General features: G+C 56.5%; 10 protein-coding genes across 10 annotated transcripts; 4 read left to right on the top strand and 6 right to left on the bottom strand.

Moving 5' to 3' along the window:
* Positions 1–2: 2 nt before the first annotated feature.
* MRET_2153 (carnosine N-methyltransferase) lies at positions 3–1142 on the bottom strand (the record flags this gene model as incomplete). Its single annotated transcript, XM_027628780.1, has 1 exon — positions 3–1142. One exon carries the CDS (start codon positions 1140–1142, stop codon positions 3–5), a length of 1140 nt encoding a protein of 379 aa, XP_027484509.1.
* Positions 1141–3207, top strand: MRET_2154 (cytomegalovirus gH-receptor family protein; the record flags this gene model as incomplete). Its single annotated transcript, XM_027628781.1, has 1 exon — positions 1141–3207. The coding sequence occupies one exon, from the start codon at positions 1141–1143 to the stop codon at positions 3205–3207; it is 2067 nt and encodes a 688-aa protein (XP_027484512.1).
* On the bottom strand, positions 3208–4128 carry MRET_2155 (uncharacterized protein; the record flags this gene model as incomplete). The annotated part of the gene is made up of 1 exon (XM_027628782.1): positions 3208–4128. The coding sequence occupies one exon, from the start codon at positions 4126–4128 to the stop codon at positions 3208–3210; it is 921 nt and encodes a 306-aa protein (XP_027484511.1).
* A 77-nt stretch (positions 4129–4205) lies between these two features.
* On the top strand, positions 4206–5732 carry MRET_2156 (rRNA-processing protein EBP2; the record flags this gene model as incomplete). The annotated part of the gene is made up of 1 exon (XM_027628783.1): positions 4206–5732. One exon carries the CDS (start codon positions 4206–4208, stop codon positions 5730–5732), a length of 1527 nt encoding a protein of 508 aa, XP_027484514.1.
* A 12-nt stretch (positions 5733–5744) lies between these two features.
* On the bottom strand, positions 5745–6830 carry MRET_2157 (RNA polymerase-associated protein LEO1; the record flags this gene model as incomplete). The annotated part of the gene is made up of 1 exon (XM_027628784.1): positions 5745–6830. One exon carries the CDS (start codon positions 6828–6830, stop codon positions 5745–5747), a length of 1086 nt encoding a protein of 361 aa, XP_027484722.1.
* Positions 6831–6959: 129 nt separating this feature from the next.
* On the top strand, positions 6960–8370 carry MRET_2158 (inverted formin; the record flags this gene model as incomplete). The annotated part of the gene is made up of 2 exons (XM_027628785.1): positions 6960–6972; positions 7001–8370. The coding sequence occupies 2 exons, from the start codon at positions 6960–6962 to the stop codon at positions 8368–8370; spliced, it is 1383 nt and encodes a 460-aa protein (XP_027484516.1).
* Positions 8371–8391: 21 nt separating this feature from the next.
* On the bottom strand, positions 8392–10077 carry MRET_2159 (zinc finger protein; the record flags this gene model as incomplete). Its single annotated transcript, XM_027628786.1, has 1 exon — positions 8392–10077. The coding sequence occupies one exon, from the start codon at positions 10075–10077 to the stop codon at positions 8392–8394; it is 1686 nt and encodes a 561-aa protein (XP_027484515.1).
* Positions 10078–10521: 444 nt separating this feature from the next.
* MRET_2160 (glucose-6-phosphate 1-dehydrogenase) lies at positions 10522–12078 on the top strand (the record flags this gene model as incomplete). The annotated part of the gene is made up of 3 exons (XM_027628787.1): positions 10522–10570; positions 10613–10647; positions 10675–12078. The coding sequence occupies 3 exons, from the start codon at positions 10522–10524 to the stop codon at positions 12076–12078; spliced, it is 1488 nt and encodes a 495-aa protein (XP_027484670.1).
* Positions 12079–12181: 103 nt separating this feature from the next.
* Positions 12182–12833, bottom strand: MRET_2161 (superoxide dismutase, Fe-Mn family; the record flags this gene model as incomplete). The annotated part of the gene is made up of 2 exons (XM_027628788.1): positions 12182–12786; positions 12830–12833. The coding sequence occupies 2 exons, from the start codon at positions 12831–12833 to the stop codon at positions 12182–12184; spliced, it is 609 nt and encodes a 202-aa protein (XP_027484671.1).
* A 166-nt stretch (positions 12834–12999) lies between these two features.
* MRET_2162 (zinc finger protein (RING finger)) lies at positions 13000–14035 on the bottom strand (the record flags this gene model as incomplete). The annotated part of the gene is made up of 2 exons (XM_027628789.1): positions 13000–13834; positions 13863–14035. 2 exons carry the CDS (start codon positions 14033–14035, stop codon positions 13000–13002), a joined length of 1008 nt encoding a protein of 335 aa, XP_027484672.1.
* Positions 14036–14089: the final 54 nt, after the last annotated feature.

The following is a 14089-nucleotide window of genomic DNA, read 5'->3' on the forward strand; positions in this document are numbered from 1 at the left end:
CCCTATATGCTAGGCGCCATAGGATGGTGCCGTACTTTTTTGCAAACCCAGAATTCGGGGACATAGTGGTGAGATAACATGGAAAGGGGCGCACCCGTGTAGGTTTGCGGTGCGAGTGTGCGGCGCTCTTCCACCTCAAAGCCGCACTCGACTGCCAGAGCGAGTAGCTCTTCTAACGTCAATTCCAGACTCGGTTCCGTATCGTGTTCGAAATGCCACAGCAATGGTCCCACATTGATCCACAAGCCTCCTATAGGCAGCACGGCATTGATCACTTCGAGGTACCTCAACACGTTCTTGGCTGTATCCATAAAGTAGCATGTTGTTACGACGTCCCATGCGCCATGCTCTTCAGGCTTCGCATATACTTCCACGAACTCGCCGGCCACCATACTAAAATCAGCCTCTTCTGGCAGACTCGATGGAAGCACATCAGGCACGTGGATACAGCGCAGCATATCACTCGCCGAGCGCCAGTTACTCGCTGAATGAACAAAAGGGAAGAGTGCATGCTGATGAATGCGTTCCGTGCAATTCAGGATAAAGTGCGCAGGAATCAGCATAAAATAACTAAATTCGTTGCCTTGACACGCGTAGCCACGTTGAGTCAATTCAAAGGCCAGGCGCCCCAGCCCCGAACCAGGCACCAAAACGCGTCTGTTTCGCGGCACGCGGGATACGACGGCTTCAATAATGGGATCGTACGCCAGCTTGCGCTCTTCTGCACCCTCCTGGCTCCAGTCGCGTACCATTTGTTTGAGCACAGTGCGCACACGATCTTGGTCACGGTCCGATACAGAGCGCGTTGGCTGCTCCGTGCGCGGAGGCATACTTGGCTCCGTGTTCATGATTCCCAAGAAGGAATGACAGAATTGTGCCATAGAAGACAATACGTCGGCGTTTCGTCGAATCCGATCATCCATCTCATTCAGCTTGTCTCGAAACCCTGCATAGGCGCCAGGCGTGCCAGGCGGTCCAGGCACAGGTGTGGATAGGCGGCTGAGCATAGCCTGGTGTTCGTGCGGCTGTGCATACAGCGAAGAACGCCGTTCATTGTTCCGGTGAAGTGAGTACGGCAAGTAGTCATCCCACGCGCGCAGCACGGCCTGGAAATGGTCACGCTCGTCCGTGTCGACGGACATGCAATGGGCGTGGGTGTTGCATTTCCTCCACATCCACACATCTTGTATGCCACGGCAGCCCGGCGAAATGGAAGCGCCGACGAAGCGGTTGGATGGCGTACTCAATCCAGCGCATCATCATGAAGAAGATGTATGGGAGGACGAGGAAGATGAAGCTCATTCTACATTCGAGACGCCTGTGGTCGCAGAATTCCCGCGAAAGGAGGAGATCCGGCGGCCGCAAGATGTGTCGCCCCGACCAGGATCGCGGCGTTTGTCAGAACGATTCACAGAGCGACGAAAAAGCTCTTTGCGTGAATCAGATTCTACGCATCTACGTCATGCGCATTTGTCATCGACGCCATCGACGCCGATTCGTCGCACCACCAAGCTACATGCGCCCAACGCTGTGTCGGACTCGTGGTGCGGTCGGGCGTGCCATACCGTGCTGACGGTGCTCGGCCTATCTGCGCCTTTCGATGCTGGGGACTATGTATATACGGTGTCTAGCGGTACCGAATCGCACTCCTCTACGTTATGGGACCACCTCATGGACGAGGTACTACTCACCAGCAACGAGACGACGCAAGAGCTTCGGTGGGAACGCGTGTCCAATTTCATGGCGATGCCCGCGTGGATTGAGCAAATGATGTGGATCGGGACGCTGGTGAGCCTGAATGCCTTCTTGTACATGGTAACCATCCTTCCCTTGCGTTTCGGTATGGCATGGATTCGCTGGGCACGTAATACATGGACATGGCTGCGATCGAACAAGAAGCAGTTTCTCACCATCTCGAACAAGTGCGATATTCTCAAGGGCCTGCTCGTTTGGCAGACCTGCTACATTTTATCCCACGTGGCCGATGCCAGTAAGATGTACCACAGCGTGCGGGGTCAGGATGTGCTCAAGCTCTCAGTGATTTTCAGTGTGCTGGAAATTAGCGACAGGCTCTGTAGCTCGTTTGGCCAGGACGTGTTGGATACGCTCTTATCGCGCTACACATTGGGTCGGCGTGCGGACGGATCGCACGCATACCTCCGAATTGCGGGCTACTATGCTCTGTGTCTGGCGTACATGATCTTTCACACATTCGTCCTACTATACCAACTCGTTACATTGAATGTCGCCATCAACAGCTACGACAACGAGCTGCTTACTCTGCTGTTATCGAATCAATTTGTCGAAATCAAAACCACCGTGTTCAAGCGCTTTGAAAAGGAGACGCTTTTCCAGCTGGCATGTGCGGATGTCGTGGAGCGCTTCCAGCTTGGCGTGACTCTTGGCACGATTGGTCTCCGCAATCTGATGGAGTTGTCAGGCGCAAGCGCGATGGGCGGAACGGGAGCGCTTGGCCCCTTGCCGACGAGCTTTGAAGTATACCCCTACGTCAACGTGCTCTTCCGCACGCTCAATCCCGTGTTGACCGTCTTGATCAGCGAGGTGCTGGTCGACTGGCTCAAACATGCATTTATCGCCAAGCAAAATCACATCCGCCCAGCTGTGTATGGGCGCTTTGTTGATGTGCTATGCCGCGATATCCTACCACCGCAATCGTCCGTCGCGATGGATGGATACACGCAGCGGCAGTCGTCCTTCGTGGATCAAAGTCCCCTAGTCATTCGTCGCCTCGGTCTCGCTGTACTACCGCTGGTATGTGTACTCATTCGCATGGCGAGTCAGGTCGTGTACATGTTCCTGCCTAAGGAACGTACGTCATTCGAGTATGTGATCCAGACGACCGCTGTATTCTTCAGCACACTGGCTGTATGGCTCAGTCTCATTGTGTTCAAGCTGCTCCTCGGCTCCTACCTCGTCTCGTACGCCAAGCAACGGTACGCTTCCTGGCACGAACGGGAGAAAGAAGAGCAGCGCAATGCCAAAGGCCGGCCGCCTATCGGGGAAATGCCCATCACCATGGCCCATAATGCTCAAATTCCCGAGATGGTTGACAAGCGCGAAGACAACGCCGCCTCAGTGGGTCTGTATGGTCAGCAGTCGCCATCCATTCGTGCACCGGGCAAGAAGCAGGACATGTCGCTGCTGGATGTTCAGCGATTTTCGTTCGCAGGGAATCGACTATGGTAGTTATTCTTTGGCCTTCTTGGCCTCTTTTTGTACAGCTGGACGGAATAGAATGGGGAGAGTGAGACAGAGGAACAGGGTGAGTGTGCCGAGGGCTTTAGCCTCGCGTAGGGACAGATATGGCAGGTGCGTGACGCGATGCATGTCGGGCTTGTGCCGTAAAGAAAGCCATTGTGCAAAGGTAGGCGATGGACGCGGTATCCACGGCACCTTGGCATCGAGATGTCCACTGGTAAGCACGAGTAATAGCAGGGAGGCAACAGCCCCGCCTATGAGATCTGCGTGCAAGAGGCGGGAAGGCTGCTGAACCCATGCAGGCGTGCCCATTTGCCAAAGCCCCATAGGCGAGTGTAAATGAAATGTGGCAGCGATCAGAGGCATACCACCCGATACGAGCGCACCAGCAAGAATCTGGACGAACCACGACGACGCAATGACAGGGTTCGCGTGTCGCTGGACCTGAACGAGACCCAAGCTGACGATACCCTCCGTACGGCATACAGCATCAATACATGCTAATACCAGATCAAAGCAACGCGCGAGTGATGGCTTGGAATGGAGCTGCACGAAAAACGTGCCGAGCCCCGATACGTACAATATGGTGTGCACAGACGTGTAGAGCGCAATCGCAAAGGGAGACATTAGGAGGGGCGATGGCATACCGAGTAACAAGGACAAGAGGCATGACGATCCAAAAAGCACGATGAGGTTGAGCACGATGCTCTGGAACAGACCCAGTCGGCCGTGGATACCGCCGCTCAACATGCGCGTGCCGTGGCTGATACGGACAGCATGCACGACCGATAAAACGGCGATAGGGATCAGCTTTTCATGTATGTGGGTACGCCATACTAGATCTTGCCAGTCGGCCGCCGTGCCGAGGATGTAGGACGAAAAGACCGGATCCGTCTCAGGATGCATCATGCCAAGGAGCACGGACCGAGCGGGCACCAAAAAAAAAGGTGTGACATAAGCCATCCCAATTTTTTCCTCCTTCCACGATGGCCAAAAGTCAGGCACGTCGCGCGCAGCGCGCTAAAGATGTAGTGCCCCACGACTTGGAAGATGAAGAAGCTTTGCACGAAGGCGAGGATGAAGCAGGTATTTCGCAAAAAGGACTGGATCGATTGATGCGTGCTCTTGGTCCAGACAGCCTGGGAGATATGGACATGGCCCTCCTCGAGCAGCTTCGAAATGAGGAAGACGAGGAGCAGGATGAGGATGAGGACGAGAATGATGACGAGGATGAAGATGACGAGGAGGAGGAGAACGTTGAGAACCTCATTGACGATGAAGCAGAAGATGACGTGGACGAGCAGGAGGAAGAGGAGGAAGAAGACGACGACGACGAAGATGTTGAGGACCTCATTGACGACGAAGCTGAAGAAGAAGACGCGGATGATGACGAGGAGGATGAAGATGACGACGATGAAGATGTTGAGGACCTCATTGACGACGAAGCTGAAGAAGAAGACGTGGACGATGAGGAGGAGGAAGACAGCGAGGGCCGCATTGACGATGAGTCGAAAGAAGAGGAAGATGAGAATTCTGTGGAAATCGATAATAAGGATGGGAAGAATGCTTCTTCCTCTGCACCGAAAGATTCTCTTGCCGCGAGTATTCTGCGTAGTGGTCTTGTCCCAGACGAGGATGACGACGACGACGAAGAAGAAGAAGAAGAAGAAGAAGAAGAAAATGATGATGAAGAGGAAGAGATTCCTCTGGACTCGCTTCCCTCGAGTGCCTCATTGTCAGAGCAGGCACTAGCCTCGCGTCATAACCGCATTCGCATTAACAACACCGAAGCCATGCAGCGCGTCTATGAGGACATGAGATTAGATGGCCCCAGCACCTCGGGCAAAATGCCATGGATTGAGACCATGTCACTTGTGTACGAGCACGCAACGGCCGACGAGGTCCCAGATGCCCAGAATGATCTCGATCGCGAACTGTCTTTCTACCGCCAGTCACTCGCGGCGGCTATTCGCGGCCGTGAGCTTGTGCTGGCAGCCAAAGTGTCGTTCAGTCGTCCGAATGACTACTTTGCAGAGATGGTCAAGACGGATGAGCACATGGAGCGTGTGCGTCAGCGACTCCTTGATGAATCGGCCAGCATTAAAGCATCCGAGGATGCGAAGCGCCAGCGTGAGCTCAAAAAGTATGGCAAGAAGATCCAGACAGAGAAACTGTTTGAGCGGCAGCGCAGCAAGCGCGATATGCAAGAGAAAGTCAATGCACTCAAGCGCAAGCGTCAGACGGGCCTGGATATGGACGACGACGAGTTTGATGTGCAATTGGAAGAAGCGCTCGGTGAGCGTAAAGCCTCTCAGCGAACACAGCGCGGTCCGAACAAGAAGCGCCAGTATCGCGACGAAAAGTATGGTTTCGGTGGCAAGAAGCGCCACAACAAGTCGAATACGGCAGAAAGCACGGACCAAGTGGGTCCTTCGCGCCGCAAGCCTGGTCAGCGACCGAAGGGCGGCAAAGCCAAGCGACCGGGCAAGGCGAGGCGAGCGGCACGTCGCTAGTATCTATAGAACCTATTCTGTATGCTCGCCCTCTTGGTGATGCTCTTCTCGTCGCCGGCGCTCGTGAGCTTCGATATCGCGGTCGGCACGGTCCACGTCGTCGTCGTCCGCCTCAGGCTCGTCTCCGTCCTCTTCATCGTGTACAATGAAGCCGTCGTCTTCGTCTTCATAGTCGTATGCATGCGCTGCAGGTCCCTCGTCATCATCGGACCACTCGGTGACATGACTCCGAGACGCACGACCCCGAACGCCGTGGCGCCGCGTGCCGAGGTCCAAGTCGCCATCAAAGTCATTCGACTCACGCTGCGCCTTCATGCGTTCGCGTTGCTTGCGCTTCTCCGCGTCTTTCAGCTGGCGTTCGATGCGCTCTTTCTCACGCTCAGGATCCACGTCGCTGAAGGCGTCGGTAGATGCCACGACACGCATGCCGCGCTGGTGTCGAATGGCGCTGGCAATTTTGCTGTGCGTCTCTGAATGGACGTTGGGCTTGAAGGTAAGAGAGGTGCGCACGGCACACTCAGCCTCCAACAAGCCTTCCTCGGGGTGTGGCACATAGATATACGTAAGTGGCATGCCCTGAGTGCTTGGCTCGGCATGCCGCGTCACATCAAGGAACTCGCTGCCGATCTGCAGTGACTCGCTGCCGTCGCTCCAACGGACGATACGCGCATTGCTTTGGGGCGTATAGCTGCTAGGACCTGCATCCTGCCAGCGCCACCGTATGGTTGACATGGTGCGCAAGACACTGCGCGCGTGCTTGTCGCCCACTTCCTCGGCGTCGTCATCGGCGTCGTCATCGCGCTCGTCCCATGACGCAGGATCAAAGGGCCTGTCTTTGTATCTCACAAAATTCGGCAGACGTGCCAGCAGTGTCTCCTTGGTCCGCCGCATCGGGAGTTGCGGCACGTTGACCCACGCTGTCCGCTCCTCCATTACCGGCGCCGACGCAGATGCATCGTCCTCGTAGTACTCCAGCGCGGCCTTTTCTTCATCCATGCGGTCTTCGTCAGAAGCGTGTGCACCGTCATTCGATGCCTCGTCTCCAAACAGGTCCTCCTCCTCTCGCGGAGGCGCCTGTGCCATCTCTGTATCCGACATGAGCGTCCGCTGCGAGCCGCACGGCCAGCGAGGACGACGCGCGTACGCTGCGCTCTCTATCACGTGATCAGACGAGCGACGACCACCGCAGCGCAGGGGACGCTTTCTTCTCTTGGAACAGGGGGATTGATGGCTGATATGCGTATGTAACCGTGAGCTCACCATGGCAGCAGCGGAAGATACTATGTCCGGCATGAATGAGCGGAAAGATTGCATGTATGATAAAAAAATGCTGCTTGAGCTCTCATACAGCCCTCTTGTGCGTGCGCCACAGGGCATGGCGTCGTTGGAGGAATGGTACGGCCCGTGGAAGCCTTATATGCCAGCATCCTCGATGTCGCAGTCTCGATCTCGTGATGGGCGCAAGGATACGCAAGATGCATCATTTCCTCGCCGTGAATCTGGGCGTGCTGGCCATGCTCGTCGCGGACCGTCGGAAGACGGCACGGAGCGGCGCTCGGCGACGTTCAAGCCCTCCGGCTTTGTGCCTGCGCCCGGTGCGCCACGGCACCGCGGAATGCGGCGACCCGACGACGATGAGCGCGGTTGGCGCCGCCCGGCCCACGACGAGCAGAAAGGCTCAGGCGTGCCTGCCTGGATGCAGGACGATGGGACACAGACCAGGCCCTCCGCCACGTCGGGCGTCGAGTCGATTGAGGCATTCAAGGCACAGATGCGTGAGATGGAGCGCCAGCAACGCGGTGAAAAGCCGAGTGCGCCGCCTGTGCCTGACGCCACAGAAGGCCCAGAAGAGACCGAGGCCGAGCAGGCAAGTCGGTTTGCCCGGTTCTTTGATGTGCATCGAGATACGAAGGAGACCAAGCACGGGACGTCCTCACCTGCGATCGGCTCGCTGGATCTCTTCGGTATGTGGCAGAACTTGCAGAGTCGCGATGCCGACAAGAGACCATCTGCGCCCACGGCATCATCATCCGCCGTCCCCAAGGCTGACACGAGCGCCGCGTCGGGACCAGGTCATGCACGTGGGATGGCTCACTCCCAGCCCGTGTCACAGACACACTCGCCCCTGGTCTCACCGCCCACCCAAAGTGCTGCGCCATCCGTGCTGCCACCGTCGCTACCGGATCAAGGCGCGGCGCCCAAGCCCAGCGCGGCAGATATGGCATCTATGCAAATGCTCATGTCCAAGCTGATGAGCGCGCGCCATCCCTCATCGGCCCCATTAGCCGAGGCCCCTCCAGGACTCGGCACCCCGCCTCGTCCGGCCGGCCCGCCCGGTCTGAGTGGCGCGGCCCACGGCCCCCCTGGGCTCGCAGGTCGGCCACCTGCGCCGCCGCCGCCGCCACCGCCGACAGGCCAGGGTGGCGCGCCTATGACGTCGATGGCGTTCCTGCAGTCACTTATGAATACGTCTGTGCGTCCGCCGCCCAGTGTGCCGCCGGGCATGCCAGCGCCGTGGCCGCCGATGTACGGCGCGCCAAGCGGCCATGGGCCGCCGGGTGCGCCGCCCCCTGGGCTGCTGCCGCGGCGACCACCGGGTATGGCGGCGCCGCCGTGGATGCAAGCAAAGGATCCATAACTAGGTAGCTCCATGGGTGTACTATGATAGGGTCATGGGTTTCTGGCCCGAGACCGACGGGCCCAGCGGCGGAAGAGTAATGCGATCCGCGGGCGCCTCATGCGACTCGTCGTGCATGCGAGGCATACTCAACACACGATTCGAAGGGCGAGCTTTGGCGTCATGCGCAGGTGAATATGGCGCGAGATGGGATACGGGAGGAAACACAGGGCGGAGATGAGGTGAGCCAGGAGGAGAGTTGGCCGCGCTCGCAGGGGCCGAGCGTGTGATCGCCGAGTGGGCCAGGTGAGAGCGCATGTGCATCGCGGGCGTGGGCGGAGCATCCCATCGCGCGCGCGTAGACCGCATCATGGGTGATGGCACATGCGAAGAGCTGGACGGTGCGTACGCGGATGGCGAGACGGGCACCTTGATCAGGTCGTCGGCGGGATCGGCGTGCACCGACGTCGTCGTACTACGCTCGCCCAGCGTGCTGAGCGGGTGTGCCGACGTATAGTGCGGCGCGAAATGGTAGTGAGGGCGACGGGTGTGGGCGTCATAGGGGTGCGCGCGGAACCGCATCGAGCCGTGGTGGTGCGACGTGCCGGGCGTGTGATTCGGCCCCTCGGTATGCAGCGTCGATAGCGAGCCTTGCGACGCCACGCGGGGCAGGTCAGGGCGCACGGGGCGTGCATGCACGGGCGAGCCGGCACGCGAGGGAAGGGGGCTGTTCGGCGCAGTAAAGATGGACATGTCACGAAGAGGGCCCAGCACGGGACTGCCGGACGGCGTCACATAATTGCTGCGCACGCGCGACCGGAATGAGGCAGCCGTCTCATAGTCACCATGCACATCGTCCATCCACGTCCACGGCGGAGTGGGGCCTGGCGACGCCTCGCGGCTGGGCGGCAGACTTCCGTACCGCCCTGCATAGGAAGCCCGCATCATCTGGGTCGGCATGAACACGTGCTGTGGATCACGCTCGTAGCGCATCTCGCGATACCTATCCGCGTACGTCGGAGCATAGTCGTACCGTTCGTCCAGCGGCACATGGCCCAGAGAGGGAGGGAGATCGTAGGCAGCCTGGTGCGCATAGCGCGGCTCATCGTAAGGATACTTGGCTGCCCGCATGGCATACGCCTTGGACTCGCGCTCCTGTCGATGCAACTCTTTTAGCTCGCCCGATGCAAGACTCGCTAACGCGGACATTTCGCCGCCGTCTCGCATGGGGACCGTCGATGGGTATGTAGGCACAGGGGCTGGAGGCATGGCGGATGGCGGAGCCACATCTGACGATGCCTTGGCATCTGGCAGGGGCCATTCACTCTCGTGCATCACATGCGGACGGCCTGCCTTGGCCGCTCCGCGTCCACGCGGCGCTCCGCGCGTGCGCCTTTTTGGGAGCGCAGCGCCTTTGCGATCGAGAGCGGGGTCGTTGCCGTCGCCCGGGGCGTTGCGCTTGTCGTTGGCATGGATGCGCAGGTGACGAGTCAGCTCGTCACTGCGGCTGAAGCGTTTGTCACAGCCTGGATGCGTGCATGCATGTGGCTTTTCACCCGTGTGCGTTCGAATGTGGCGCGTCTGGTGCTCCAACCGATAGAAGGCTCGAGTGCACAGCGGGCACTTGTACGGCCGTGGAATTTGCGATTTGTCCACGGCAAGTGACGAAGAGGGCGTCGATACCTTTTTATCTGGCCCAGCAGTGCCCGTCCCTTCTCTTTCGTCCATGACGGTTTGAAGCGCTGTTTCTTCGAGGCTCTTTTTTTCGGCGTGGCTTGGAGTGTCTCCACGTTTACCCTCTGCAAAAAAGACCCCCTATGAACCGCCCATTTTCCCAGACAAAAAAATCGCCTGAAATTTTAGTTTAATTCCAAGTCAAGCGAATCGGGACAACAAGGGGCGCGACACAGTTCACTGAGCCCCGCGGGGGACGCTTGCACGCACGCGCAGTCCGGGCTGTGTCTGATACGTCGATCTGCCCCACATGTGCACGTACGGCCGACAGGTGCAGAAGCAGCATGTCGGCCGAAGGAGGATGAGCCTATTTGCCGCCTCGTAGGCTCGTCCGCAGAAGCGGCGCACGCATGGGCCAGTAGGGACCCGATGTGGGACTTTTTGAGTAAGGCCGCCACAAAAAAAAAATTTGGATCGCACCAGTCCACCCCGCCATACATGTCGAGTGAACGCCAGCAAGTGCTTTCGAAGGATACAACGATCCTTGGTACGTATGATGGCTGAAATCGGTGGACTAACATCCCTGCAGTGTTCGGCGCCTCTGGTGACCTCGCTAAGAAAAAGGTATGTGGCGCCATGACTCACGCCTAGATCTTCCCGGCCCTGCTGCGCCTATTCCGGCATGGCGATCTTCCCAAAGATACGATCATCGTAGGATATGCTCGGAGCAAAATGACACAACAAGAGTTCCATGAGCGAATTTCGTCGCATTTCGAAGGACCAAAGGAAGACCAAAATGCATTTCTGGGCATGTGTCGATACCTCTCGGGGCAGTACGACGAGGAGGCATCCTTCCGCGAACTCAACGCCCAGGTATCCAAGTGGGAGTTTGAGCGGAATAGGCAACACCGGCACCGCATATTTTATCTGGCGCTTCCTCCTAATGTGTTCGTGCCCGTGTCGGGACATCTACGTATGTTCTGCTACTCGGAAGGAAACGTGAATCGCATCGTGATTGAAAAGCCATTCGGCCGCGATGTGGATTCATGCCGTGAGATGTTGACCAGTATGAAGAAAATGTGGTCAGAGAATGAAACTTTCCGGATCGACCACTACCTCGGCAAGGAAATGATCAAAAACATTCTGCCCTTCCGCTTCGGCAATGGCTTCATTGAACATATGCTCAACAACTCGATGGTCGATAACGTCCAGTTCACCTTCAAGGAGCCTTTTGGTACAGAGGGTCGCGGTGGCTACTTTGACAAATTTGGTATCATTCGTGACATTCAACAGAACCACCTGTGCCAGGTCTTTTCCCTATTTACGATGGACGAGCCCGCAAATTTTTCGCCTGAAGCCATTCGTGATGCCAAGGTAAAGTTACTGCGCTCTGTGCGCCCTATTTCCAAAGACCATGCCCTACTGGGTCAGTACACAGCCACTGAAGACAAGCCCGGTTACAAGGACGACGAAACGGTGCCCAAGGATAGCAACACACCCACCTTTGCGGCTATCGTGCTCAAGATTGAAAATGATCGCTGGCGTGATGTACCATTTATTATGCGCGCAGGTAAAGCGCTGGATGGTGCCAAGGTCGAGATTCGCGTGCAGTTCCGTGACATTAAACACAAATTCGACGATAAGATTGAGCGAAACGAGCTGGTGCTCCGAATCCAGCCTGGTGAAGCACTCTACCTCACTATCAATGCCAAGCTGCCAGGTATGACCCATTTGACAGTCCCCGTCGAGCTCGATATGACGTATCGCAGCCGGTTCCAAGATGCCTATATTCCAGAAGCGTACGAAGCCCTCATCCTCGACTGCCTGCGTGACGAACATGCTAATTTTGTTCGTGATGACGAACTTGAGGCAAGCTGGCAGATTTTTACTCCTTTACTACACGCGATTGAAAGCGGTGAGGTACCGTGCGCGCCATACAAATACGGAACGTCGGGTCCTGAAGGACTGAGAGATTTTATGGGCAAGTTTGGATACAGGCCCCTGGACCTTTACCATCGGCCCCAGGCCCAACAAGATGTCAATGCAAAAGTCTAACTTCGATACCAGCGTCCCATGTGCAGACACGTCCATGGGCCGCGCATGGCAGACAAACTACAACGCAGCAAATTCAATTCATATAACTATGACATGGCCATATTTAGAGCGAGGCCTTCTTGGCTTCATTGTAGCGGTTCTCGGCCTCCTTCCAGTTGACAACGTTCCACCACTGCTTAAAGTAGGTGGCCTTGTCGTTCCTGTACTGGAGGTACCACGAGTGCTCCCAAATGTCACTGCCAATGATCGCGTGGTGCGACAAAAGAGGGTCCTGGTCCTTGGTCGTTACGATATCAAGGTTGCCCGTCTTGCTAAGACCGAGCCAGCACCAACCCGAGCCCTGAATCGCAGCTGAGGCACTGTTGAACTTGTTCTTGAACGTTTCAATGTCGCCGAACTCCTTTTCGATGGCCTGCTTGAGCTGACCATCCTCCAGCTTACCACCGCCCTGGCTCGGGGGAGCCATAATCTTCCAAAAGAGCGAGTGGTTCATGTGGCTACCGCCATTGAACTTGATCGCACTCTGAAGCTCGAGCACCTTTTGAAGATCGCCATTCTTCTCAGCCTCAACGGAGGCTTTGCTGGCGGCGTTGAGGTTGTTGATGTACGTCTGGTGGTGCTTCGAGTGGTGAAGCGTCATGATCTCAGCCGAAATGAAAGGCTCGAGAGCGTTGTACTCGTAAGGAAGAGGAGGGAGAGTTGCTTCAACTGCAAGCATTAGTACGAGACATGGCTTGGCCAAATCACTTACCCATGGTATGTCGTTGTTAGGTATCTAGTGGGGCAGCTTCAGGCGGAACCCAACGCTGGGGCCGCTCTGTCGTAATCGCAGGAGATATTATGTAATAGAAAGGATTTGCCGAAACGACAATGCAGCTAATCATAAAGCACAGGGAGCGCCTATGTCGTCCGCGGAGTACACTACACGGAAGCCACGTCGCTCGACGCTTCCTCCGCCTCGTCGTAAATCATGTGACCGCCATGGTCGTCGGTATCGTGTTCATCGGTATAGTCTTGCGATTCAGAATCTGTAGGAGGCGATGCCGGCCCTGAGGGATGACGCCGACGGGAGCGCGCCTGTAATAGAGCCTCGAGACGCTTGCGGCGTACGTAGGAAGGATCTGGAAGCGTATCATCATCTTCTTGCTCCGAGGACGAAGACATGTCTTGCTCAGAACGCTTCGGTGATACAGCCACGATACTCGAGTCGTCCGAGGCTGACTCAATCTCTTGCCCCACATCGTCATTGTCATCCACCACGAAGTCATTTAACGATCCTGCGTCTTCTTCCTCATCAGCAGACACGTCTTCAGATTCTGCATGCACGTTGTCTGCATGTAAGGCTTGCTCTTCATCGGATAAATTTTCATAGACAATGCCGCAATCATTTCCTGTACACTGGCCATCAAGAATTTCACTTGAGCAAATGCCGCAGCGCAGTACGCCGTCATCTTGATCGCGTATTACATGGTAGAACGTTGTTGGATTGAACAAACCATCCCACAATGATTGCTTAATTTCACTAGTGTTTGATATAGACACGCCCTTGTAGTTACGTATAGCAGCAAGAACATCCTTTAGAGCCCAGAGCTCCACTGGTGGAGTATTGATTTGAGCCCGACAGCTTGGGCACATTTTCTTGCGGCGAATAAGACCCTGTCGACGTTCATCATATGGATCCTCATTCACTTCCTGAGCAACAGAGAACCATGTGACCAGGCATCCAGCGCAAAACACATGCCCGCACGGTGATAGACTGAATACGTAAGAATCATAGGACGTACACGCATGGTCGGTCATATAACTCGATGCATATGCCGCACAAGAGACCCTGCTCAATTTGTGCCATTGCGACGTGCGCGTGGCTTGGTTCGTGATCTAGTGCTTGGGTATCATCGTCGCTCTCCACCACAACCTTGGGTCGCTTTCGCGATCCATCCCTGGTGCCAGTGCGCATCACCAACAGGACGACGCGTGTCGCGCTGATGGTCGAGTGCATCATTTAGTGTCA

The sequence above is a fragment of the Malassezia restricta genome, chromosome III (assembly GCF_003290485.1).
Source record: "Malassezia restricta chromosome III, complete sequence".
In the NCBI taxonomy this organism is placed as follows: Eukaryota; Fungi; Basidiomycota; class Malasseziomycetes; order Malasseziales; family Malasseziaceae; genus Malassezia; species Malassezia restricta.